The sequence below is a fragment of the Micrasema longulum genome, unplaced genomic scaffold, assembly GCF_059751315.1.
Source record: "Micrasema longulum isolate JH-2025_06_02 unplaced genomic scaffold, ASM5975131v1 h1tg001927l, whole genome shotgun sequence".
Classification (NCBI taxonomy): Eukaryota; Metazoa; Arthropoda; class Insecta; order Trichoptera; family Brachycentridae; genus Micrasema; species Micrasema longulum.
Genome location: NW_028279101.1, coordinates 77,395 through 103,348, shown reverse-complemented (window position 1 = coordinate 103,348; position 25,954 = coordinate 77,395). Strand labels below are relative to the sequence as shown.

The following is a 25,954-nucleotide window of genomic DNA, read 5'->3' as shown; positions in this document are numbered from 1 at the left end:
TTTACATTACTCGTATTGATTGCCAAATCACCGGCGATATTTACAATATTTGATATAAAAAAGGATTTTCCATGGTGCGTAATTAAATATCCCAACATCATAATATTTTCAAATACCTACCCAAGAACCCTAGCAAACATTGCACTGAACATGCAGCTAGCAATACAAACACGTAATACTAAGATGCGTTAGGTAGATAACAAAAAGTGTCAGAATTACAACAATAATTCATAAATGATTAGTTTTAATTCTAGTGTAAATCGTGTCACGACTTGACTTAGTATTGTTTATTTGCTGATAGTAAATAAATGGAATTCAATCCATTTGTTGATTATTTTATACCTGGTGTAAATGTGATCAAAAGATTTTTGGTAAGTATAATCAACTTCGTAACTGTTACATTGATAGAGATCGAGAACCCCTTTGGAAATGTTATTGTCTTATTATGTTTAGATTTGTTAGTTTTTACAATAACCTTATTACATTGGCATAATAATTAGGTCCCAGATAAGTAAATGCAAGCCCGTTTAAGGAGCATGCCTTTCTTTATAAAGTTATATCTGAGAACCCCACCAAACAACGCCAAACGTTAAAAGTTCAAAAATAAATATAAATTCATTTTTACTGTAAAAAAATCATACCACACTATCGCGCCTTTGCTGAATACTCAAGTGGTTGGTTTAGGACGTTTAAGTGACCACTTTACACATTATGTAAGCAATTCTTGTATTTTTCCATCTATCGATGTTTTTTTGGAGTAAAAAAACTGAAATTTCAATTTTGTAACACTCATACAAATTACATCACCAGCACCACAACGCCTGTAAATAATGTTCAATATTTATGTTTTTTCTAATATCAGTTGGTAAAAAAATATCTTACGTCGAAGTATTAAATAAGGACTTAAAAAATAGGAACCAAAAACATTTTTTTTTAAATTTTTCAACATACAAAAAAAACGAATCACTATTTTTAGTTTTTTTAATAATAGTCCTTATTAAAAAAAAACTGTATGCCTTTTCGATGCCAGTAAAATTTTACAGCAAGTTTTCGCTTATCATAAGAGTATTAGGTACCTACCGTTTAATATTTTAAACCATTAAATGCTATGGTAAATAATATTGTAAATTCGCAATAAATTAATTAAACATATGTAATTGGATCTACATTTCGGTGTGGGTAATCAATATTTTCTTTTCTGTAAAATTTGTTGATTCAGGTAAAATGTGTTTAAATTTTTTAAATCTGAAATGCACTGAAATAAATTGATTTCCATTTTTTGTTTTACGAAATTACGAACTAACATTAATTCAAAAACATTTCTTATGTGCTAATGAATAATATTTATTTAACAAGAAGGTTTCTTGTTCATTGTGAACTAAGAATCCTACAATCGCCACATATTAATATCTAGAGAGAAATAAAGAACTCTTTTAAATAACAATTAAGAAAGTATAAAGGATTTAGTGGGCTTATAATGATAATTGTTTTGTCGGCTGGTTTAGGTGATAACTTATAACATCCAGTAGCATTTACCATTCTGCCCGCGTTAAAAAATTCTTAGTTTTTATTTTTTTTGCACTGTAAAAAAGCCGAAACCTTTATGTAAATGACAGTTTAATCAAGTACCTACATGTCTAGAAATATTACCCCTATTTAAAGTATTGTTAGAGTCTATCTAAATATTTGTAGACAAAAACTGATTTCAAACCCCTTAGTAGTTTTTTTTATATTTATATATTACAACAGAGATGAAGAACATTTTATAGAAGGGAATATAGAAGTCTACAGGGGTTATGTGACCTGTGATTGGCTTGTTTAAGTGCCAGCGGATGGAAAATCAGAATTCACCATTCTGATTTTCCATCTGGCCTTTATGAAGTTAAAGAGCTGAAATCATTATTGATGGGGGTGACATTCTAATCGAATCATTATACCTACATTCTAGGCATAGTGATTCGATTTTATACTTCTTCTTGAACAAGCTGATTTTATCAACAATATTTTAAGTCTAAGGTCATAAGCCCTGTAAATGCCTAGACTTCTATATTATCGTCTGTAAAATGTTCTTAATCTCTGTTGTAATATATTAGTATTGTGAGATGATTTGAAACGGGTTGTGGTCCCGTGATATAGTCGTGGATCAGAAGTCCGAAGTTCGAATCTCGTTCTACAATAACTTTGTTTATTTTTTAACAAAGTTACTTACAACTAGCTGAAAAGAGCCGTGAAATTGAAACATTCAAATAAATAATATCAAGAAAGCATTTTTTTTTTTAATCCGGACCTTATTTTCTCAAGATAAAGCACGTATAGAAAACCAATGAAATCTTCAATGTACTAAACATTTTTAGTTCTAGTTAGCATTCTCCGTATCGTTCAGCTACGCTGATAAGATCAATCTTTAATTGTATATTGAAGAGAAATATAATTACTCCGTTTGCGGTATGTAAATTTGTTTATTCTAAGTACCTTTGCAGTTAATGCAAAAAAGTGAGTTAATATTTTATATTAACGAGTATGTAGCTATTTTAGACATCGTCCATAATATACACAAACTTCGTGTGATTATTCGATAAAGCATTGATCTTCCCGTGCAATTTATTCTGTTCCGTTTTTATCGGATTTCAAATTTCACTTAAAGTTGTCGGCGAATTAAATAAATAATCTGGTACGAATATCAATCATTCAGTTATTTTTATAAGTCAAGAAAAAAAAACGACATTAAATTACAGTGCGTTTAAAAGGTTTTAATGCCATGTTGCCTGTTGGTGAACCACGTAAATATTCCGTTTTTGTTTGTGTGAGTACGAACTCTATAATATTTTATATGAAAACTTTATGTTGCACAAATATAAACACGGGTCATTTAAAATTTGAATGCATGGTACCTAAGCAGTATTATGTAAATTGTTCGTTTCAATCAGATTAGCTTCCCTCAGAATGAAACGCAATCAAAAAATATTTATTCAATTGCGTTACTGTAATTACAAAATCTGTGTATTTTAATGGCAATAATTATTTATTAATAAACACGGCACGTGGTGCCTCTTACTGTACAAAAAATACATTTTGTGTAGAAATAAACACTTTAATACAGTAGATAAAAGAGGAAAAAAAAAACATAAAAAGTTTACGTGTATTATTTCACAATGACTTTATTTGATGAACACGAAACATATTCTGTAAAAAAAAAAAGTCATTAAAAGGAAGAAAAAATAAAATAAAAAAAACATAAGGTACATGGAATATAAAAATTAAAATGTACGAAAAACGTTTTTTTTTAAAGTTATTTTAAAAAAAGGACAGATAGATATATCTTTAATCATAATTACATTGAACAAAAAATACAAAATTACAAAATCTAAGTTTGAGATAAAAAATGTTTTTTTTATGTTAAAAATAACAATAAAAAAACATGTAAAATATGTTCACTACAATATACATAAACTAGAAAAAAAATTAGGAGAAGGCAATTAAAATTTTACAAATATAGTTTAGGTACATGCCTATAGCTTGACAAATGTTACAGTTCACCATCTTTGAAATAATTAAAAAGAGTTGTTTTATATAAGCTATAAACTATATTATTAACTTCAAAAACACTATAATTAATGCACTTACATTTAAATTTAAATCAATAATAAGGAATTAAACCCAAACCAGCAGATTTTTAGTTTATGCATGGATATGATGTAATTTATTTTTCAATTGATACTCTTGTCATCAAAAAATCTTTAGCGGTCGTACTTACGTCTCAAATTTACAACTGCAAAATATCACAATAGCGTTTTTCCGCTTACAAAAATATTTTACGGAATACGTGTGAAAAATAATAGCCATCATTAGCATATTTTAGTGTTGCAGTAATCAACGAGTGGTTCTCATTTGTGTATCTTTTTTGTTTAAAAATTGGTCGTTCTTACATGTTTTCAGCTCTACAAAATACTCATACATTGGTTCAGTAGCTGCAGATATAAGTGATAGTAACAATTAATGTTGTTATTCTACGATGAAGACGGACATAGAAAATAATTTCAGCTCAACGTGAGTATATTAAAATTTATTATTCAAAATATACTCAATAAAATCGCAATCAAATACAGTAAGATCTATAATCAAACTGGGACCTTGTTTACACGGATTCGAAATTACAAGGTCCAAAAATATTATTGATTGAACCGTTATTACTTTGTCCAAAAATTTGAAAAAAAATTAATGAAACATTAATTAAACAATGTGTAATAATTGATACATATACTATTTGTTATTAGAAAGACCTACATCCTTTTTTACTTACTTGCCGTATAAAAAATATTATTATAGTTACAGTGAATGGTCTTCGTTTCGATTTTTTAAAGACATTTTCATGTCATTTTATATTTTTGGAAAAAGCTGAGGTACACTTAATAGTAAGCATTTCTCCGTGGTAGAGACAATGTCAATGTACTGTCTCTACCACGGAGAAATGAAGAACAGAGGAACGTGTAGTCAACGCCCAGTCCAGTCCAGTAAAAGTCAGTCAGTCAGTCAGTTACTCAGTTCCAGCTTGTATTTCAAGTGGAGTTACTTCAATACATCTCTTCAGTACTATTTCGTGGACATCACGATGTTCGTCGCATATAAGATTAATGTTTCATATATATTTAAACGAAAATAAATAATCAGGGCCGCGATTATGAACGGCTATCGTCATCGGTATATACTGAGATGGGAAAAACTAATATCGATATTAAAGTACGGAAGTGTGTATATTTGCCAGAAATTTCGAAGTATCTTCGTCGGTAACCGGTAATTAAACATGTTTAAAAAAAAAAATGTAAACGTATTATATGTTTCATATTGAAAACTTAATTTTACTCTTTAGATAAAATTGAAGAAACGTTTTATCATCCCATCATAATCGAGGCCCAGATTAATATTCTAACATGTTCCTTCTGTCTACGCTTAGACTGGTGTTGGGAGTCCTCAACTCACTACCCCTAAACGCCAACAGATTTTTATACAAGGAAACCTATCCAGCATTGTTCAATTCTTAGTATATTTTTTACACGGTACTGTGTGATGAGGGGCCAGACCGCGAAACTTCAGATGAACATTCCTCGAGGTATTTTTTTTTCAAATACTCAGCTTTTTTATTGAAATGTAAAAATGTATTATTTTTTTTCATTTGAAAATGAATGAAATTCATTATGTCTCAGACTAGTATCCTTACCACAAACCTTTACACCCCCCCTACCCAACCGCTTCCCTAGTCCGCGTTCGTTTCGTTGGTCAAATACGTTTTTAGTTTCTATTTTTTTTTTAAAATTATAAATGCGATTTTCCAAAATATCCTGAAAAGTACATCATAAAAAATGTTCTTCTGAAGTTTCGCGGTTTGGCTCTGAAAAGCCATGTTTAACCTAAGAAGTGATACTTTTATTGAAAATCTGCTATTTTGGTTGTTATTTCCTATGAAACAAGTAATGATAAAGAGGAATACTTAATTAATGGAATACTTAATGTGATGTGAAAACGGCTATTCCCATTGGATATTTTTATTTGTTTTTTTTAAAGGATTGTCCTTGCTCCCAGGGATCTGAATACAAAATGTGAAAACAATAATGCAGAAATAATAGGTAAAGATGGAAAACAAGTGGAGGATCCCTACAATCCACTGGAACACAGAAATGTTGAGTGTCCGATTTCGTAAGTGACAAAATGAGTTTTTAAATCTTAAACAAAATAAAGAAGACTTTTATTTTTTTTTAAGAAGAAATATTAGCGTTCTTATAATTTACCCCAACATTTCAATTTTGGCGACTATTTTCAACGAGTTGTAAATAACTCACTATTAGAAAATGAAAATCAAGTTGGGGTAGAGTGGGGTTCGAACCTCGGACCTCTGATCCGTGAGTCCGCAACACTAGTCACGGGACCACAACACGATTCTGACTTAACAGGAATTTGTGTCCAGACGGATAAAGAATACAGAACAGGAAGAAATATTATTTTAACACTGGGCGAGTGTTTTCGACTCGATGGCCTACTCTCAGGTATAAAAACAGAATAAGAAAACTGAGTGGAAATAATTCCTTCTCGTAGTGGAGTATTGGGTGCATTTGACTACAATGCTTTAGGTCCTTGGTTCGATTCCTGGCAGATATGACGTGAAATATTGATTTAAAAACTTGAATATTTCATTGTTTCTGAACTGGCACCTAAAGTGTTAGAATAAGCAACTTACCTTCTATGTAACAAAAATTATCCAGGCATGCTGCAATTGGAGAGCCGATGTAGTGTCCTATGCACCACTGGGAATGAATAGGGAAATTATGAATATAATAAGCTCGAACAGGAACAAAGCAAATACCTAGAGGATGAATAATCCGGTGACCGTAAGGAACGGATGACTTCAAGGAATTCAATCTCATGGAAAAAGTCGTATATGGTTGACCAACGTATAGCATAATCGAAGGTCGTCTTTTAAAAAAAATCTTTTTTAGTTAAAGTAATAACCTGCTAAACCTTTTTTAGAGGCTTGTCGACAGGTTTAAAAGAGAGAATATGTAAGAATGTTGTGAAAAATACACCATTACATTTTGACCAATTGAAAAAAATATTTCTTGAATTTTTTATCTTGTGAAATGCGGGAATCGATCCCGCGATGCCAGTTTAACAGTTGGCCGTCTGCACCGTGGCCCTCTCTACATGAGGCCTCTATAATTGCTGGAGATGAAGAGAAATCAGGAAAATTCTAACAACTTGCTTTCTCGTTCTTTCCTCTATGCCAACAGCAAATTTTTCAAGTAGTAGAGGCTAAAACACAAAATTTTCTGATATTTTAGTGACGCAAGGTCTTTAGCGAATCTCCTAAAGTGTTCCCTGGGATCTGGAATTCTCGCGATGCCCCTGGCTTTCGAAAATGCTGGCATTTTGGTTGGCACAATCGGCTGCATACTTGTGGGCTTCATCTGCACTCACTGCGCTCAAATTTTGGTAAGAATACAAACAAAATATATTGTTTCTCAACGTTATTCGTTTGTTGTGTAATTCTTAATTTCTTAGAATTTTCTCACTCGTAAGACTTGAATTTAAAAGCTAAGCATATTTTCTCTAGGTTCAGACTTCCCGAGAAATATGCACCCTGATTAAACAGCCGTCCTTAGAATACGCAGAGACCTGCGAAGAAGCTTTTGCAAACGGTCCCAAATGCTTGCGAAGTTATTCGAAAGCTGTAAGGTAAGTTTAGCAACACTACATTAATTTAATCTACCAAAATAACAGTTATTGCTGAATGTATTTTCCTTTTTGTTTCCTTATGACAGAAAATTACAACCACCATGAGTTTTTAGATAAATTACAATAATCCACAATTTCTTTCACTGCCTCTATTCTCAGCGCCCTGATATGATTTTATAATTGTTTTCACCTTCCTACTACGTAATCATTAGTTTTTCAACAGAGTGTGTTTTAAGTGTGTAACACATTTTATTATGAAGACTTATGTTCTGAATTGAATGATTTAGTACCTATCTTAACTTAATTATAGTTCAAAATTATCAACAAAATTTCTAGTATTCCCAATTTCTAAAAATACGATTTCCATTGTTGTATTTATTTAGGTATTTATTAAAAGATCGAGAAGTAAAATTGTTGCGTACTTATTAAAATTATTAAACTATTGCGTATCTCAAGTCTTAGATGTATTTAAAGAAATAATACAGATTGAGAGCTTACTAAGATAAGAAATATGGAGTAAGTATCTAGGGTTGTATACATTTGTAAACATAAACACTTGTCTTGAATGATGAATTGTATATCCCGTAAGCTTTATTAGTAGCAAAAATAATATCTAAATACACATATGTTGGCGCGTTTTGTACATTAGGATATTTATTTTCCATAATTTTACCGAAGGTATACATGTACCCAGAAAAACGACATGATGAAAAGGAAGATGCAAAGCTTGCATGACAATGTCCTTTTATTTTTATATCTAGTAAATTGTAAAATTTAAATTCTGTTTTCAGATATGGAAGTGATTTTGGTATGGCTTTGACTTGTCTCGGAGCATGTTCTGTGTACGTTGTTCTTATAACTAATTCAGTAAAACAGGTAAAAATATTTACTTAATAACTATAAATATTAATATGAACTCTAGGATTTTAAATTGCAATGATAGCATTACTTCTCAAATGGCTAAAAAATATTGGTATTTTAGGTGTTTTTACTACACTCATAAAAAATCTTTCTTGAGACGTATTAAAACCACTATCTTATTCAGTTATAACCTTTCCTTTATTTTTAGAATAGAAGCTTACGAGTATAAACTTTAATTTTATGTATGCGAATTGTGTTAAAACTATTTCTTCATTTTTTGTTGTCGAATTCAGTCAATTACCTACATTTTTTTTACCCGAGAAGCTGACAATATATTTTTTTTTACCTTTTTTTATCTTTGAATTCTCCTTTCAGTAAGAAATTGGCTTCTAGCAAAAGTTTTGCGAGTTAGATTCCTCTAAAATCACAATGTTAAAAATCATTTGATTTTTAACTGTCTTTCTGTATCGTACTTCCATACGCAATATTTTTAAAACTTATTTCCAAGAAGTCCGATGGTTTACTATTGGTCTAAAAGACTGTTATACAGTAGAACACAATTTTTTTTTGGTTATTATTTGAATTTTTGTTGGTTAATTTGGTTTTGAAGTCAGTTTTAAAGCCATTGGCCATTCTCAAAACACCACACTACAACTAATGTTAAAACTGCCACCCATGTATCCTTCAAATACTCTATTCGAGTCAACTAATTTGCTAACTGTCAGGCAGCTATATGTTAGGGTGGTTAAAACTTTCTCCTATTTTTCAATAATAAATAGAACCCAGCAAAATATTAAAAGATGATGTTCAAGCAAAATAAGGGTACCCTAAAGAAGACTTGCTTTATTCAGAGGCATTTCACGGTATTTTTTAATTTTTTTAAAGAAAAAAGAAATATTTGCGTTCTTATGATTTACCCAAATACTTTATTTTGAGGGCCATTTTCAACTTGTAAATAACTCACTTTTAGAAAATAGGAATCGAGTTGGGGTAGAGTGGGATTCGAACCACGGACCTTTAGTCCGTGAGTCCGAGACCCTAGCCACAGGACCACAACCCGATTGAATATTGGGTCACAAGTTTTTTTTTAAATATGTTGGACCCTGACATGAAGACGTCTGTCAGTCGCACTGCATATACGAAGATTGTAAGAAGGTGGATAAAATGAAGATTTCTTAATATCCGGTGAATTGTTACTTTGACACATATTTTGTATGTTTCAATTTGAATTACATCTCGTTATTCTTTAAATTATGTGATTTCGCTTTCTGTTTTATTTCAAATAATTTGAGTATTGACTTTTATGAAGAAGTTCAGTGGTTCTGAAATTTTGAAATTTCTCCACCTGTGACGTCACAAATTCTTTACAGTGAGTTTTGCTGATTGGCGAACTGACTTTCCGTAAACCGAAAATCTATCACAACACTATCATTGATTGATTTACAAGAACTCGCGACCTCATCCAAAGTAGTTCATTTTTATTAACGTTTTCATACATTTTCGAGAAACTACGCCGTACAATTAAATGCTCTAATTTTTACCGGGTGAAGCGAAAATATTTTAACTATCCAATTTCCCGTAGCACTGAACTTTCGCATTGTCTTAGCATCATCCAATGAAAAAACACACGTTACAAAAAGGTCTTACCAAAAGGGTATATTCCTATTTAGTAGAGATCTCAAACAATGGAGCTTTGTACCTTGTATAAAGCGTGAAATAAATAAATATTTTTTTATGAATATGACTATTTTATTTATATTTGAGCTTTATATTTACATATTTATTTTGCGTAACGAGGCTTTACTGACAGAATGCAAGTCATTAAAACAAGTTCCAAGATAATCCCGTTTAAAGCTTTTTTATTCTTTCAACACATTATTTCCACCTTAATTTTTTTTTTTAAAGTTTTAAAATAGTCATCTTTATTCTAGGCATAGCATAAAATTTGAAATCAACATCTTACATCTATATTTGAAAACATTTTAAATATATAAAGACTCTTGACTTATTTTATTATTTACTAATATTATCAAGTACATTATATTTGTTCTTTCCAGCTCATCGAAATTCAATATCCAGAAACTGTGATCAATATCAACTTGTACTGTTTGATGCTGGTCATTCCATTAATGTTGTTGGTCCAGATAAAGAATCTCAAGCATTTGGCTCCTTTCTCAGCGTGTGCCAACATCATGTTTGTCGCTATCGTTTGTATTACGCTTTACGTAATTGCTAAAGACTTACCTTCTATTGGCGAGAGGCAACTCTACACTAATATCAAGACGTTCCCATCCTTTCTAAGGTAAATACATTCAGTAATCACTTTATCAGTTTTCATCCAATTTAGATATGGGAATATATTGCCCAATTGTGGACTAAGATATCAAGTTTATTATTTATTTACATTTTACCGAATATAAATTTGTATGCAAACGGTTTATGACAAATGTAAAATAAATTAAAGAACAATAAAAAATATGGACAGTTAACCCTTCTTAATGTTATGCCTAAAGTTTGTAATTTTATACCATAGGATATATAATGCCCTGCGAAGGGTAAAAGTCGTATCTGCTGAATTGAAAATTTTACAGAAGATTCTGTTTTATGCTTTCCCGATCAGACTCTTATTTGAGAACCAGAAATTACTTTTTTGCTTAGTAAATATGTGAAGCTATCGATTACGACTTTTAGGCTTAGAAAAGTAGTATAATGTTTTACGTAAATTAATCTAATTTTTTATTAACCATTGTTTATAATGATTTTTTTTTAAATGAATATGAAAAAAATATATTGTTTGTACCTATAAAAACGATCTCATTTGGTGTTTATTTATTTTTATTGAGAGGTTTATTTTACTTTGCATTAGATTTATTTTTATAATTTCGTTAATTTGATTTGATTTTTTCATTCATGATATGAAAATTAGCTTAAGTGCCATTGATTTAATGTACCTTAAATGTAAATCAACAGTAATTTAAGTTTTTCCAAATTTTTTTAGATAAGGACTGGGTTTTACCACCGAGGAAGTTGTTATTATTAATATATTTAAACAGAGATGAGGAACATTTAAGAAAAGGAAAAATAGAAATCTAGACATTTATAGGGCTTATGGCCTGCCATTAGCTGATTTATAGCGCCGTGGCGCAGTTGGCTAACTGTAAAACTGGTGTCGCGGGTTCAATTCCCGCCAGTTTCAAGAAGGGAATCTTAGAAAGATTTTTTTATAAATTGGTCTGAGTGTTGTGGCGAATTTTACATAATTTCCTTCCGCGTTATTTCTTTTCCGCCTACTGACAAGCCTCTAAAATTAAGGCTTAGCGGGTTATTCTTCTTAAAAAATATGAACACTGTATACACTATGAAATAATTACTATTCTGGCATTACATTTTATTTTATGATTATTCGTTTCAGCTTGGTGATATTCGCCATGGAAGGCATTGGTATTGTGATGTATATAGAGAACTCCATGTCCAACCCGTCCCATTTTCTTGGGTGTCCTGGAGTGTTGAACATTTCTATGACGATTGTGGTAATCATGTACGGAGTTCTTGGATTCCTGGGCTACTGGAAGTATGGTCACGAAGTTATGGGAAGTGTAACTCTGAATCTGGATCCAACAGCTCTGTGAGTTTACGTTTATTTTCACTAATGAGATCCTTTCTGAACAAATAATATTTCGCTTGTGAGACTTTTATTGAAAAGTCGTAAGTACCTGAGCTAGAAAACTGGAATTAAATTGCATTAGAGCAGATTTTGAACTTCCTCTGATCTGTGAGTCCTCGGCACTACCGAGGAAGTACAACCCGGACTACAATCTGGTTCAATTGTACAAAACTAAATAATGTTCACCAGTCGAAGATGCCCGTTGGAGGGTCAAAACGCTATTTAAATAAAAATCATAGCGCTGATAACACGATATATAAAAATTGGAAAAAAAATTGCCTTAGTTTAATAACAATATTTTGAGTTTATCCAAATTTTTGTAGACAAGGACTGGATTCAACTCCCCGGGGAGCTGTTAATATTAACATATTACAACAGGGATGAAGAACATTTTAGAGAAGGTAATATAGTGGCATCTACAGGGCCTATGACCTGTCATTGGCTATTTTAAGTAGCCACTTCACACACTGTGTAACAGTCACCATTCTACCTATATTTAAACATTTTTATTCCTTAAATTATTTCATCTGTTGATGTTTTTAAACCTCTAAAATGTTCTTCATCTCTGTTGTAATATTAACAGCTCTCCGGGGAGTCGAATCCAGTCTTTGTGGAAAAATATGGACAAACTCAAAATATTGTTGATAAATCCACCTGGTCCATGAAGAAGTATAGAAATTGAAAAAATAAAATCTTCAAAAATAATTCAATTAGATGAATCGCTCCCGCTTAAATAAAGGTTTCAGCTCTTTAACTTCACAAACATCAACAGATAAAATAATGGAAGGAATATAGATGTTCAAATACGCAGAATGGTGGATGTTACACAGTGTATAAAGTGGCCACTTAAACCAGCCAATGACAGATTATAAGCCCTAGAGATGCATATACTTCTATATTACCTCCTCTAAAATGTGATTCATCTCTGTTGTAATATGATGGTTCAATAGTCTTTTAACAAATAAATAAAAAATTTAAGAACCACGGTACTTCCTCAATGTACAAGGCTTATATTTACTGATAAAGGCATGTCCTTTCTAACTGCTTCAACTATTGTGTGAGGATCTGACGGGACAGCAGGGGCGAACCGTGCAAAGAAGCGTTTATGCACAGCTTACCATGTTATTTGACTAACCATAATAATATTTTATTGTAACTTTATTTACAGAAAAACAAATAAATAATTACCATTTATTTTCAATTATTTCTACCGTTTGTATTTTTATCCTACTACAAATATAAATATTAATAAAGCGCGCCCAGCGCCTGCGGTGAGCCAAGAAACTAGCCAATTATTCCAGGTTATTTTTTCATACAAATAAGTACCTATACTATATTTTGAATGTACTAACCCCAGTGCAGGTTTTTTCTCATAGATTGTACTTGTAACAGTAACAGTATTTCAAACATTGTTTCTTAAGGACTATTTTTCTTTAAGATGGTACTTTTGACATAAGACCATAATTACTTTCATGCGTCATATTGAACGATATATAGCACTCCACGCGGCCGTTTTTAGCACTAGTAATTCTTAGAACAATGCGGTCAGTTGACATTTCAATTGAATACCTAATATCGACTGAATTCGTAGTGGTATTTTTTAATGAATTATATGTTAAAGTAATGGATAATATATCTATATGTTATAATATATCACGAAGTTACACCGTTTAAATTTATTTCATGGATGAGAGTTGTTGTATCACCCAGAACCACAGAAAAATATCAATTTATAGTATATATGACTTACTTTGTATTATGTACCTCCTATGCAGGTACAATTATATTTTTTATAGCTTACCTGTAAATTAATCACCATTCGCCACTGCGGGATAGTCCGCTGTGGCCTTGTTAAGAAACTCCTCCGCATTAACTTACTGAAGAACCATTGAAAACTAATTTAGAAGACGGACTATTTACTGACATCAACAGACCTTCCGTTCCTCTTTGACAGGGTTCGGCATTTTGTGAAGAATTTTTAGCTAAAATGAATTATGCTTTATTTATATATTCTGTTATTATTTATTTTTTTGTTTTCAGATTTCGAATTTACAATACAAGTACAAAAAGACAAATTGATATTTTATGATGTATAATACAATCTTTTCATTACAGGCCAGCCAAAATAGCGAAAGGATTGATAACGGTGGCTATGTATTTCACGTATGCTGTTCAGTTTTACGTGTCTATTGAAATCATTTGGAAATACACCAAGGTGAACATATCTAAACGGTGGCAAAATGTCTCGAGCATTTTTCTGAGATGTCTGTGTGTTATTCTTACAGGTTAAACCTTTTACATTTTGCTTTTTAATAATAATAATTAGGCGATAAAAAACATAAAAGTTAGGATAAAGTTAATATTAATGACAATTATGGGAAATTATTTTCAGCGAATTATTCAGTAAACAATGTTATGAGTATGTTCAAATGTTCGCAGATAGGCTGGACTTTCTCCCTAGGGAGTAATTTTGATTTAAATTTGTAGCAACAGCTGCAAATGATGGAAGATTTGCGGAAATGTGGATGTTAAAACATGGGTAGAATGTTACACAGTATCTTAAATGGCCACATAAACCAGCAAATGCCAGGTCGTAAGCCCTGTAAATGCCTAGACTTTCGTGTTCCTTCTCAAAAATGTTTCCCTCTCTGTTGCAAGAAATTAAAATCTAAATGGCTCCCTAGGGAGGAAGTCCTGCCTGTCTGCAAACATTTGGACATACTAAACACATTGTTGATTCAACTAACTGGTAAAATAAAAATTATAGAAATTGTAAAATTGTTTTCAGGCGTTGCATAATAGGTGAATTGGTTCAGCCGGATCAATATCACCCACATGAAAAATGTTTTAGCTCTCCTACTTCATCAACAAATGGAAGAGTTGAGGAAATGTGAATATTTAAACAAAGGCAGAATAGTCAATGATACACAGTGTGTAAAGTGGCTACTTAAACCACCCAATGTTAGGTCATAAGCCCTATATATGCCTAAACATCCATATTCCCTTCTCAAAAATGTTTTCCCTCTCCGTTGCAACAAATGAAAAATTATTTAGCTTTTTTTTATTTATTTTTTATTTTATTATATAAATACGTGTGAATAAATAGATAACATTACTACACAAATCATCATTAAAAATCTGAAATAAAACAAACTTCCCAACATCATTAAAAATTACAACCAAAAATTATGAAATACAATACATATGTTTGAATTTTCATGATTTTAGAGTCGTGACGTACCTCGGCATAAATATTTAAAAATATCATTTGAATTAGAACGTATGTTTATACATAATAATGTGTTTGTTATTTCTTTAGAGTGTGAATTTGTATATATAAGGGTTAATGGAACTCCTACCACAGTTAGAGATTGACAGAAGACCCGATGAAGCTGTTTAATGTGTATTTTCATTTGATTCGCTTTTGCCCAAGCTGTGATCCTCGAAAATGGTGCTTGTGTAAAGTATAAAAATGTTTTTTGATAAAGAAAAGCAAAACATAACCAAGTAATGATATAATAACTTTTGTTTAAATATAAGTTACCAATTAAATATACTTAGTACACTTCCACTTATTTATTTAACCAATTAGCGCTCATACGCTCTAATGGTAAAAGATCAGGTCAGAAAATTAAAAAAAAAGCGGAATATACGTGGTTGCGCGAGTGGTTGATGGGATCGAGTGGTTTGTGGCTGGATTGACCGCCGGTGGATAAAGGTCCACCTATCCTACCAATCCTGTGATCTCCCAACTTTCAATGTTTGCTATTCTCTTCGTCTTTATGGCCATGGGTAGCTACGGTTGCTTTTGGAACAATTTTCCATATCCATAGCAACTAACATCAACAAATATATTTTTCTCTTCTTGATGATTTCTGCCAACTACCGCATGTTCATAATTTTATCTGCCCGCATCTGCTCTTCCTATAATCACCTGCCCACATCTGAACATATTTACATTATCTGACCGCCGCTCCGCCACATTCATCTTTTTATTTTGCAAATAACTATAGTGAAAGTGCCGTGCACCAAAATGAATAAAACAACCTAGAAGTCAGGACTTGGATATATCATCCGGATTCCTGTCCCTGATTCCCTTTCCTGTCTTCCTAAAGGTAGGATTTTTGTCTGCTAAAGTTTGTTTGGCCGCATACTGTTCTTTTCCATTATTGCCATCATCGCGCAAACGCACCTCTTATCTCCCCGCACAAGTAAACACAGATCAACGATTCAGTCAAATAATATCCACGCAAGATTATAATCGCCAATCCAATACGAATTAACATGTTATTGTTCTGGTTCATGCGGGAGAGCAATTAACTATACACTGAAAGAACATTTAGCTTCACATAGATTAAATAACGATATGTCAAACTACGCATCACATTTAAATTAATTAAATCATAATTTTGTCACTTCAAAAGACATTAAAATTTTACATGTAGAACATAAAGGTCCAAAGTTAGATAGACTAGAAATTTTAGAAATAAATGCGATAAAAAATAAAACAGATGGAATAAAAAAACTCACCTTTATTAGCCCCCTTAGATTGACCCTGTACATTGCAATAGAACAATAAATATTTTTATAGAATAGAATCCTCCCTTACCGCCAATACATGATTTTAATAACTTTGTCGCACTCTGTTTCATTGAAATATTATGTATTATTTATTTATCTTTCGACTTTTCTTTTCAAATGTAACTGCACTTAAGATAGTATTTAGTTTTATATAAATTATCCTTACACTGTATAATATTTACCAGCTTGAAGATGCCCATTAGAGGGTGGAAGTATTTTTAATTGGTAACTTATATTTCAATATAAGTTACTATATCATTAAAATGGAATTCCGTCAATAAATAACTTAAATCAAACCAAGTAGTTTGATATTTTGAATAAAAATTATAAATATTTTATTCATTTTTCCAGTGTTAATTGGAGCGGCTATACCCAAACTGGATGCGATTATAAGCCTCGTGGGTGCAGTATTTTACTCCACGCTTGGTCTCTTCATCCCAGCTCTGGTGCAGACTGTATTCCGATGGAACATAAACCTTGGGAAATGGAACTGGATTCTATGGAAAAATTGCCTCCTTATGTTGTTCTCACTTACGGCACTTGTTTGTGGTGTTTCCGTCACAGTATACGATTTAGTTAAATAATGTTCAGATTTTTCTTTTTCTTTTTCTTCTGGCGGTAAGTATTTACCGTGTTTTGTGTTTTGAATCTTAGTAAGTATTTCCTATCACGTAATAAATGGTTCCTTATACACTTGGATTGGTTTGTTCTTAATAATCACCTCCGTAGTAAAGGTTAAGATTTTTTGTTTTTTTTTTTCAAAACTCTTTGTCGCATTAAATATTATTATTTTTACGAGTACTAAATTTATGAAATCTTTATTTGTCTTTTTTGTATTGAAAGACCTTCGTTTTCATATTAAACATGTATTACTGAATATTTTCCAAATTAAATATTATATGTAATTACGTACGTTTGTTATGAAATTAAATTTATAACAGCAAGGAGAGTTAATTTAAAAAAATACATGCAAAATGGAAATTAAATTAAATTATTTTGAAACCAGTAACTGGTTATTCCGAATTTGTGGATTTTTTCATTCGTCTTTTTATGTAATAAATAAGAGGCATTCCACTGTAATTCTTGAATTTGACAACTCCGAGTTGTATCTAAGTCATAAAAATTCATACAATAATAAAATATTTTTTTAAAACAAAATAAAGAATCATTTTACTATACTCAAGAAAAGGCCAAACAGTTTATAAGTTGTGTACATTATTATTTCAATGAATGTGACTGTTGGGACTCGGAAAAATTTTACTCATTTATCTTTATGCATTTGAAGACGAATTTAAGCCAAACTACTCTATTTTTTGTAATGTAAATCATGGAATATTGAACACTTTTGTTTTCATAAAATAGAAGTCTAATAACAGTTTTTTTTAAAATGTGACAGGTGGGACAGGGTTTTGTGATACCTAATAAAAATATTTACTAAATTGTAAATCAGTGTGAAGTAAAAGTTTCAGTAGACAAAAAAGTTATTATAAATTTTATATTTGCACTAACTTTGTGGTTATTTTATTTTAACAAGCTATTATTTATTATTTTGAAAAATATTTTCGGAAATAGATTCATAAAATAATGAAGACGTTTAGCCGTATGTTTTTATTAAATTGGAGGTGATAAATGGAAATTCAAAATTTATGTCATTTGTCCACTTTACATGGAATGTCCCGTAACAAAAACTTTGACTAAGAAATTGTTTTTTAAACCTGAGAATAAGAATAGAAGTGTTTTTGTTGTTGTTTTATATGTATAGTACCTTCATATATATTTATAGGTATACGTATACTTTTGGATTTGCATTAAAACGTTTTTGCTATATTATTTTCTTTTCAATTTATTTTTTATTACTCTGAATTTCATTTGATTAAGATATCTCAATTTTATATTTTTGAACCCATCAATATGATTTTGAAAATTTAGCACAAACAAATAATAAAGAATGAATAATGTGCATTGCAAAAAAAAATTAATAACGTCCAAGTAAAATGCTACGGTCTCAAAAAAATGTAGTTAACAATGAACATAAAAAAATAACAAAAAAATTTTATGTTTAACCTTCAATTTATTACCAAATATTAATCTCAAACAATGCGTGTATAATGTATAGACATACCGGGTTTTCCAGTCTCGATTCCTTCACCGAAAATGTCTAGTAGAGTATCATCTGAAAAATAAATAACTAAAATATTTTCCATTATAGACCATAAAATGAACCTTTACGAAGTAGCGGTCATTTTGTCGTGCAGAAAATGTTAAATACGGTGTATTATCAAAAACCGCAAAACGTGCAAAACCTAGTAAAAACAATATTTAATTGTATAAGCAAACAAATTTATTACAAAAATTGAGAAATGTGAATACAAAGTGTAAAATAAACAGCATGTAAAGGTGATCACTTAAGTCAGCCAATGGTAGGTCATACGTCAAGTAAATACCTATACTACCATATTACCAATTTTCACAAAAAACAATCTCTTTAAACATATGCACAAAGATAATTTATTTTAAATCACTCCTGACTCCTAGCTCTCGTGGAAAAGCATTTTACTTTTGGAGTAGCCGAAAATCATCATCATTGTACTTTTAACCACACCAGGGGTGATATTCTAAATCTTATCTACCCCCTAGAGAGTGGTTAATTTAAGGATTTCAATTTTTTGCATGCGTTTATACTTTGCTTCATATCTGGCCACACTGATTATTAAACGTCAAATGATGTTTTTTTTTTTTTATTTGTTTATTTTTCCATACACAAATTATTTACATAGAAATATAATTACAAAAATACACTGTAGAAAAATACATTTTAAAATTAAGCTATAACATGAATTGGAAAAAATACCAACAAAGACTACAGCGTCCGAGCGTGGGCCATTCCTTTTTTAATTATTAAAAAGTTTATCGCACATATGTATATATGGTATGACATGTAAAAAACTGTTTTAAAAACTGAAATAAAACTAATACTGTTTGAACTTACGGCATTCTGATTCCAAGACACACGCATCGCTGTTGCTTCTTAGAAACCCTGAATCACAAACACATCTTTTCTGAGAGCAATTTATTATGCAATCTGAGGGGTGAGGTACTTCACATGTACCTTCACAATCCACAGGGCACGTCTCTACGTGGGCGTTTAGACCACAACCTTCAAAACAGATTTTAAAAATAAGTTACAATTATATAAGTCTACATCAATATATAACAATGAGGAAGTTCAGTGCTACGGTAAATTGGATATTAAAAACGTTTTCTTATACGCGGTAAAAATTAGACCATTTAATTGTACGCCAAAGTTTCTCGAAAATGTATGAAAAAAAAAACTACTTTGAAACGTCACAGGTTTATGTGAATAATAACCAATCAATTATAGAGTTGTTACGTATTGTGATGTGATTTAGTGAATTTTCACCACCATGGGGTTCTACTTTTATATGTCAGCACAACTCACCGACGAAAACTCGCGACATCACGTATGGAGTAATTTCAAAAGTACTAAACGTTAAAATATTCACGATGATAATGCGAAACATAAATATAAAAAAAGTGTTTTTTTTTTATTTGATAGTCTATTAACAAATAAAAAATGTGTATGTGAAAAAAATGTGATGAAAAACACCCTGAACTTACTCATTCCGAAAATGGGAACAGACCTGCTCTAACATAGTAGAAAACCAAAACATGACTCCATGATCCTGAATTTTCTAATTAGTTTTTTTTAGTGCCACGAAGGGCCAGGAGCCTCAATTACAGTGGCGAATTAAAGCTTAGTTAAAGAAAAAAAATCAACTACGTATTTTACTTTCTTTTGCACATCCACTCCTAAGTGGTGCATGTGGACATGACCAGACGCCTTTAGGAGATCCCATCGCTGGCCAGTAGTCTCGCCTACTCCCACGTCAATCCCGCGTACCTAATTCCACTTCCAGGACGGCAGGATTCCGCAAATGGAAGACTAGGCAATTTCGGTTTCTCTCCTGAGTTATATATTAAGTAAAAAAATAAAAAAATACATTATTTGCACGTTATTTAAATTTTATTTCCTCATACTCACTGATTTTTGATAAAAAGGTTTATTTTTAAATAAAGCCATCTGTGAAGATTTTACAAAAGCGATGAAACCTGTCACTGATTATTCCAAATTTGTTAATTGTATATTATTATGATTGTCAATGATAACGGTCAGTACTAAATAAGCTCCTGACGTGACTGCGATCGTTGTCGATCTATTGTGACTGGTTTCCGTAATTTAATTCTTGCCCACCGAGGCTAGGTCCTAGAGCTGGTCTACTGAGTGGAGGATGGATTCTCCCATATTCATTAGTGAATCTCCTTCTCTAATTTAGTATTTAAGATTCAATATTGTTTTATTTATATTTTCTTTTTTTTTAAACCACAACAAGCCATGAGGCCCAATTACAGTGGTGAATTACATCACGGTCATCCACTTTAAAAGCTGTAATCAGAAGAAAAAAATGGCCAGAAAGCTGATCATATTTCAAAATCAACTGTGTCAACAACAGTCAACTGCGGCATGTAAAACAAAAAATTGTTATGCGGATGCTAAATTTTAGAACACGTCCTAATTTTAATTCAATTTTTTACCCAGATTCTTCATGCATAAACAAATACCATGTAAAAGTTGGAAAGAAGGCTGCTATTACATTTATTTAAGAAGATGACGTATGTAAGAACCCACCTGTTACAAGATTTTACGATTTTTTATTCAGAATATGCACAATACTGGGCAATACAATACCCGTATTTATTGCATAATACGAGTACTTATTGCGCACGCTGACAGACAGATTTTGAGTCAGAGAATGAACCGTGTAATACATGAAGTTAACATTTGCAGGCTATTAGTATTCTAGCTCAGAAATCTGACGAATTTCATGTACAACTTTCAGTTTCTATAATACTCACATAAATCGGGAGATACGCATTCTCCATTCAGCCTCACCATGTTAGGTTTGCACTGGCACTTTGGAGCGCACGTCCAGTTTGGCGGTTTTGACCCACAGATCCACGAGAACCCCAGCACGTAAGATTGGCAGTCGTTTTCAAAACTGCAATAGTTGGGGCAAGGATTTAACACTTCGTTCACCTTACATAAAAAGTATGCTGAAAAAATACCATATATTTTACTGGTTGTCAGTATGATACGTTGCCGCCTATTATTTTTTTACGAAAACTGTGGAAAATGAAATGCCCATGACAGACTGACAACGTATCGGGATTTATGTTATTAAGTCTCTCCCCTGACGTTTTAAGTCTTAATTGATTCTATTGGGGAATTAAAAATCATTATATAATCAAACAATATTATTCTTCTTTTTCCTTTAAACTCGAATGTCATTCAATCAATTGATATATTATTTATCATGCTTTATTATTTATCATTTGAAATCATTTATTGTATTTTTAAATTTCTAAAAACTCAAAATTATTGTTAGTTGATCAACTAATTATTAATAACAATCCATAAAAAGTTTACTTATTATTGTTTACTTACAAACAAAAATCTTTAAATACTTCGTAATTCGTAGCTTTTTGGAAAGTGTTCATATAAATATAATCTTATCTATATTATTTAAGATTTTCATTATTTCAGAAAAGAAATATTTGCGTTCTAACAAGTAAGAGGATATTTTTTTTTTCTTTTAAGAAAACACGTCCTTTAAAGATAAAAAAATTGACTCATTCATATCAAATTTAAATTGTAGCTTAATTAATCGTGTAATCAACATGTGGTGTTTCGATCTGTCGATTTTGGGGATTCAAAAATGAATATCATACCCAACTTTCATTTTATTTTTATTTAGGAGTAGTTTCAAAACAAAAGTTACACTTGCATAAGTATTTCGTGCATAAACAAAAATAGATTTACTTAGGTGCACGGTACACCCATTGGGCTTTAACATATAAAACAAGAAAAAAATAGATCGGTACATTAAAAACATATCCATAATAACTTATATATTTATTTGTTCATTTTAGTTACAATTTTTCACTGGGATAACCCGTGCTGAGGACACTTAAATATGTAAATTCGTAAGTGTATATGTAAATTAATAAGTTTTTATACAAAATAATAAGATTTATTGCCTTTTTGAATCGTACCAATGCCTTGTTAAATAAATTTATATCTGTGATTCTTTAGTATGTTAGGTCTTAAGAAAGTGAATTATTGGTAACAAATAATTAATATCTACATTCGTTTTGAAAACTGCTATTATTCAAACGGAATACGATGTCTTATTGTCCTGTTAGGTACATTGAAACTGAAGCATTTTATTAAAGCAGAGACATTACAAAAATCCATGTTCAAAAATACCAAATAATATGGTGCTCAATCACAAATGTTTATCACGTGAATTAAAAAGTCCTTAATCAACACTTATCCAAAATATTTTTAATCGCGTAGGTAGGTAATAACCGACAAGTGCGACCATTGTGATCGAGCTGCTGAAATCATTATTCTGTCTTTCATTTTTAAAATTCAATTATGTGTGTTATTACTTACGACATGATTTTCTCTTAACGCACTGATAGAAAATGTTCCTCACAAACCCTTTATTGCAATCACAGCCAGGAATACATTCTTTAAAGATGCTACAGAACTTCGGCACATACAACATAGGGCAAGACTCGGGACATTTTTGGTGGCAGCGAGCAAAGTGCTCATTGGGTCCGCAGGACAAACCTAAACCTACGAGAATTTCAAAAGGACACGTCAAGTGGAGGGCAGTAATCTTTACAACGATCTAAATTACTTAAATTATTTTAATGATCTTTTATTGTTGAGACGGGTTACGGTCGCGTGATAGTGTCGCAGGCTCACGAATCAGAGCTCCGAGGTTTGAACCTCGCTCTGCTACAACTTGTTTTCCATTTTCTAACACGGTTATTTACGACTAAAAGAATATTGCCCCAATTTAGGTAAATCATGAGAACGCAAATATTTCTTTCATTGGGAAAAATTATAAATGAGTTTATATATTTTTTTAAATAACGTACCGGTCGTATCCATGGTCAATGTGAAAAGTAAAAAGCTTACAATAAAAATGGAGGGAATCATTTAAAATTATTTCTTTTTTCGAGCGGCGTGTAAGTACATATAAAAGTGAAAAAATAATAATTAGGGTCAGCGGTAGAAAAAATGTTTTATGCAGAGTTTTATTACCAACGCCTTTTTTTATACAAGAACTTTTATGGAATTATATCGTGACTATGTATTATTTTTATTTTCTGTCCAAAGCGTGATTTTCAAACAGAGCCGAATTAGTTAGGAACCTACATAATTAAAAAGTTTCGAATGATTTTAAAAATAATAATTTTGGAATCTCTTACGAATTTTACGCAAGTTTAGGTTACCTGCTAACCTTTTTTTTACATTTCGACAGATCAATTTTGAGCTCTGACTACCATCAGAAATTTCTTAGCAACCCTGTTGTTATTGTAACACATTTTGAGATATGTAATCATCCTTGTTCTTCTTCAGAGAGATGATGTACTCGTATATGATAGAGACAGTAAGAGCACTCCCACCACACACCCGAAAACCATTTTAAATGCTGAGTGTATTCCTATAAGTTCCGCTTATACTAAAAAAATCTACTTTTGAAAAGAGGTCCATAAACTGCGGTTTCAGTAAATTTAGTGTACTCTCCTCTATGCATTTCACTGTGAATTTGGCGATTTGTTTGGATATCTTAAATGTGTCGAATATTTACATTCTAGGTCTAATATTCCTATTAGGTAAATGAACAGTAGAAACAACCTGTCCCTTGTATGATCCGGATAATTGTGTTGCAAAAATTCATTTCCACTGTGGTATTATTTAACATCGAGACTTTAGGTATACACTTCTTTAGTATTTTGGTTCCAAAGTAATGTTTGGGCCTGAGATTATTTAAAGTTATAGCCCGGCAGTAGCACCAGACCCCGACAGCATAATATATAATATTATTATGAAAGTAGGAATCCATCCAATTACATATTGTATTAGGAATTATAAAGGAATTCTTTGTCGCAATAAACACCGAGATCATTCATTTGTCAACCCGAATAGCTAAATACAGTCCCTGGTCCAAAATCCCGAGAATAAGATTTGACTGATCCCTTAGGCTTTGTCCATACAAAAATACATAAAAATTACCAAAAGCTTGTGTGGGCACATGGACAAAATTACCCACATGTTATGCGGGGACAAATTCTTTGAGTAGATTATGGTGTATGATGTTTTATTTTTATTTTTAATCCAAAACATCATAAATGCCATTACTTGATTTCAATCAACCAAAATTAAAAAGTTCATTCCATTATGATTAGGGAGTACTATTGCTTTATTGAATTGTATAAATTATAATTTAAAATAATTATTTTATTTATCTATCAATGTGTTATCAATTATCAAGGGTGTACAGGTTTTTTTCTTACTTTATTTTTCCCGTTCGGGCCTGCTTTTTTAATGTAGTAATAATACCTAAAAATAATCAATAAATAATATTGACCAATTTTTATTACTCCTTGTTTTGAGGTGCGTAAATATATAAATACATCTTTTTTTTATTTTTATTTATGCATTGTTCCTTGCATCATCCAAATCCACATGAAAAATATAAGTATCAATGTTCAGATGCCAGTGCAAGGAAGCATTGAAACATGAAATATTATTAGTAAAATATATTAACAATATTTATTTATTTGACATATTGTTATAATTTATCTGAATGTCAACCTAGTCAGGAAAATAATTTGAGTTCTTACACACGGTAGCCTGCCTAATATGCTGACTAAGCACCATGAGGCAGACAAACCTTAGTACCATAAGTGTTTCAGTGAATAGTGAAATTAATATTATTTCAAGCAATCTAATTTCTGTATTTCATAATAGTTTATCCATTTACCACTACTAATTAAGCTACTAACCCCGAAAAAAAATCCTACCTTTACACTGGCATCAACCAAACAGCGGTGAGTCGCCTAAACATAGACCATAGACATTACAAAACTGTTCGTGGGTTTTAAGCCAATACAAGACTTTTCAGACATTTTTCAGATGCTAGAGCTTACTACTACTAGAATATCAATACTGTTTTTGGCGCTACTGTCGGTGGCGTGCCTAGACGAACCGCCGCGCCGTGTCGGCCGGCGTTCGTCTAGACGAATGGCCATTTTACTCTGCCCGAACTCGCTGTCAGCTTGTTGGTAAACCGTAAATTATTTTAGAACAGTACATATTAAAATATTATTATCTGCTTGAAGTTACCTAGTTTATTTGTTTTCTATTTCGGATTGCACTTTTTTCTTCGAAATGCTGAATTGCTATGAACCAAATTTAATTCTAAGAAAAAACTTTATATGGGCGTTATAAAAACGTTATGTGGGCGTTAAACACTTCAACACGTTCAACTTTAGCCAATACAATGACATACAACTGTTATTTTACTTTGTGCCTACCATTGGAGTGCCAGGTAAATTGCAAGATATTTTATACATAATTATTTCAAGAATTCGACTCATGTTGCATGTTTATTTGTCATGTATGCCATGCTAATTTTTATTGACAATCTTTGGAACTTATAGGGAAAACTTTATTTACTACTTTTG

At 31.4% G+C, this 25,954-nt stretch overlaps 2 protein-coding genes across 5 annotated transcripts; one reads left to right on the top strand and one right to left on the bottom strand.

The window, feature by feature from the left end:
- The first annotated feature begins 211 nt into the window (after positions 1–211).
- Positions 212–17,029, top strand: LOC148273522 (proton-coupled amino acid transporter-like protein pathetic). Of its 4 annotated transcripts, none has more exons than XM_088238599.1 (10): positions 212–371; positions 3,937–4,047; positions 5,560–5,691; positions 6,831–6,981; positions 7,103–7,224; positions 8,016–8,100; positions 10,143–10,387; positions 11,498–11,710; positions 13,865–14,034; positions 16,682–17,029. In XM_088238599.1, the coding sequence occupies exons 2-10, from the start codon at positions 4,013–4,015 to the stop codon at positions 16,912–16,914; spliced, it is 1,386 nt and encodes a 461-aa protein (XP_088094725.1). In that variant the 5' UTR covers positions 212–371; positions 3,937–4,012; the 3' UTR covers positions 16,915–17,029. The 4 variants fall into 4 exon arrangements, with proteins under 4 accessions (XP_088094725.1, XP_088094726.1, XP_088094724.1 ...); XM_088238600.1 differs by lacking the exon at positions 212–371 and adding an exon at positions 2,347–2,445 and having other exon boundaries at positions 5,578–5,691; XM_088238598.1 differs by lacking the exon at positions 212–371 and adding an exon at positions 2,347–2,445.
- Positions 17,030–18,381: 1,352 nt separating this feature from the next.
- On the bottom strand, positions 18,382–23,108 carry LOC148273521 (serine protease inhibitor swm-1-like). The gene is made up of 4 exons (XM_088238602.1): positions 22,866–23,108; positions 21,266–21,463; positions 19,320–19,487; positions 18,382–18,503 (listed from the first exon to the last, which is right to left on the bottom strand). Exons 1-4 carry the CDS (start codon positions 22,978–22,980, stop codon positions 18,421–18,423), a joined length of 564 nt encoding a protein of 187 aa, XP_088094728.1. The 5' UTR covers positions 22,981–23,108; the 3' UTR covers positions 18,382–18,420.
- Between the last annotated feature and the right edge of the window lie 2,846 nt (positions 23,109–25,954).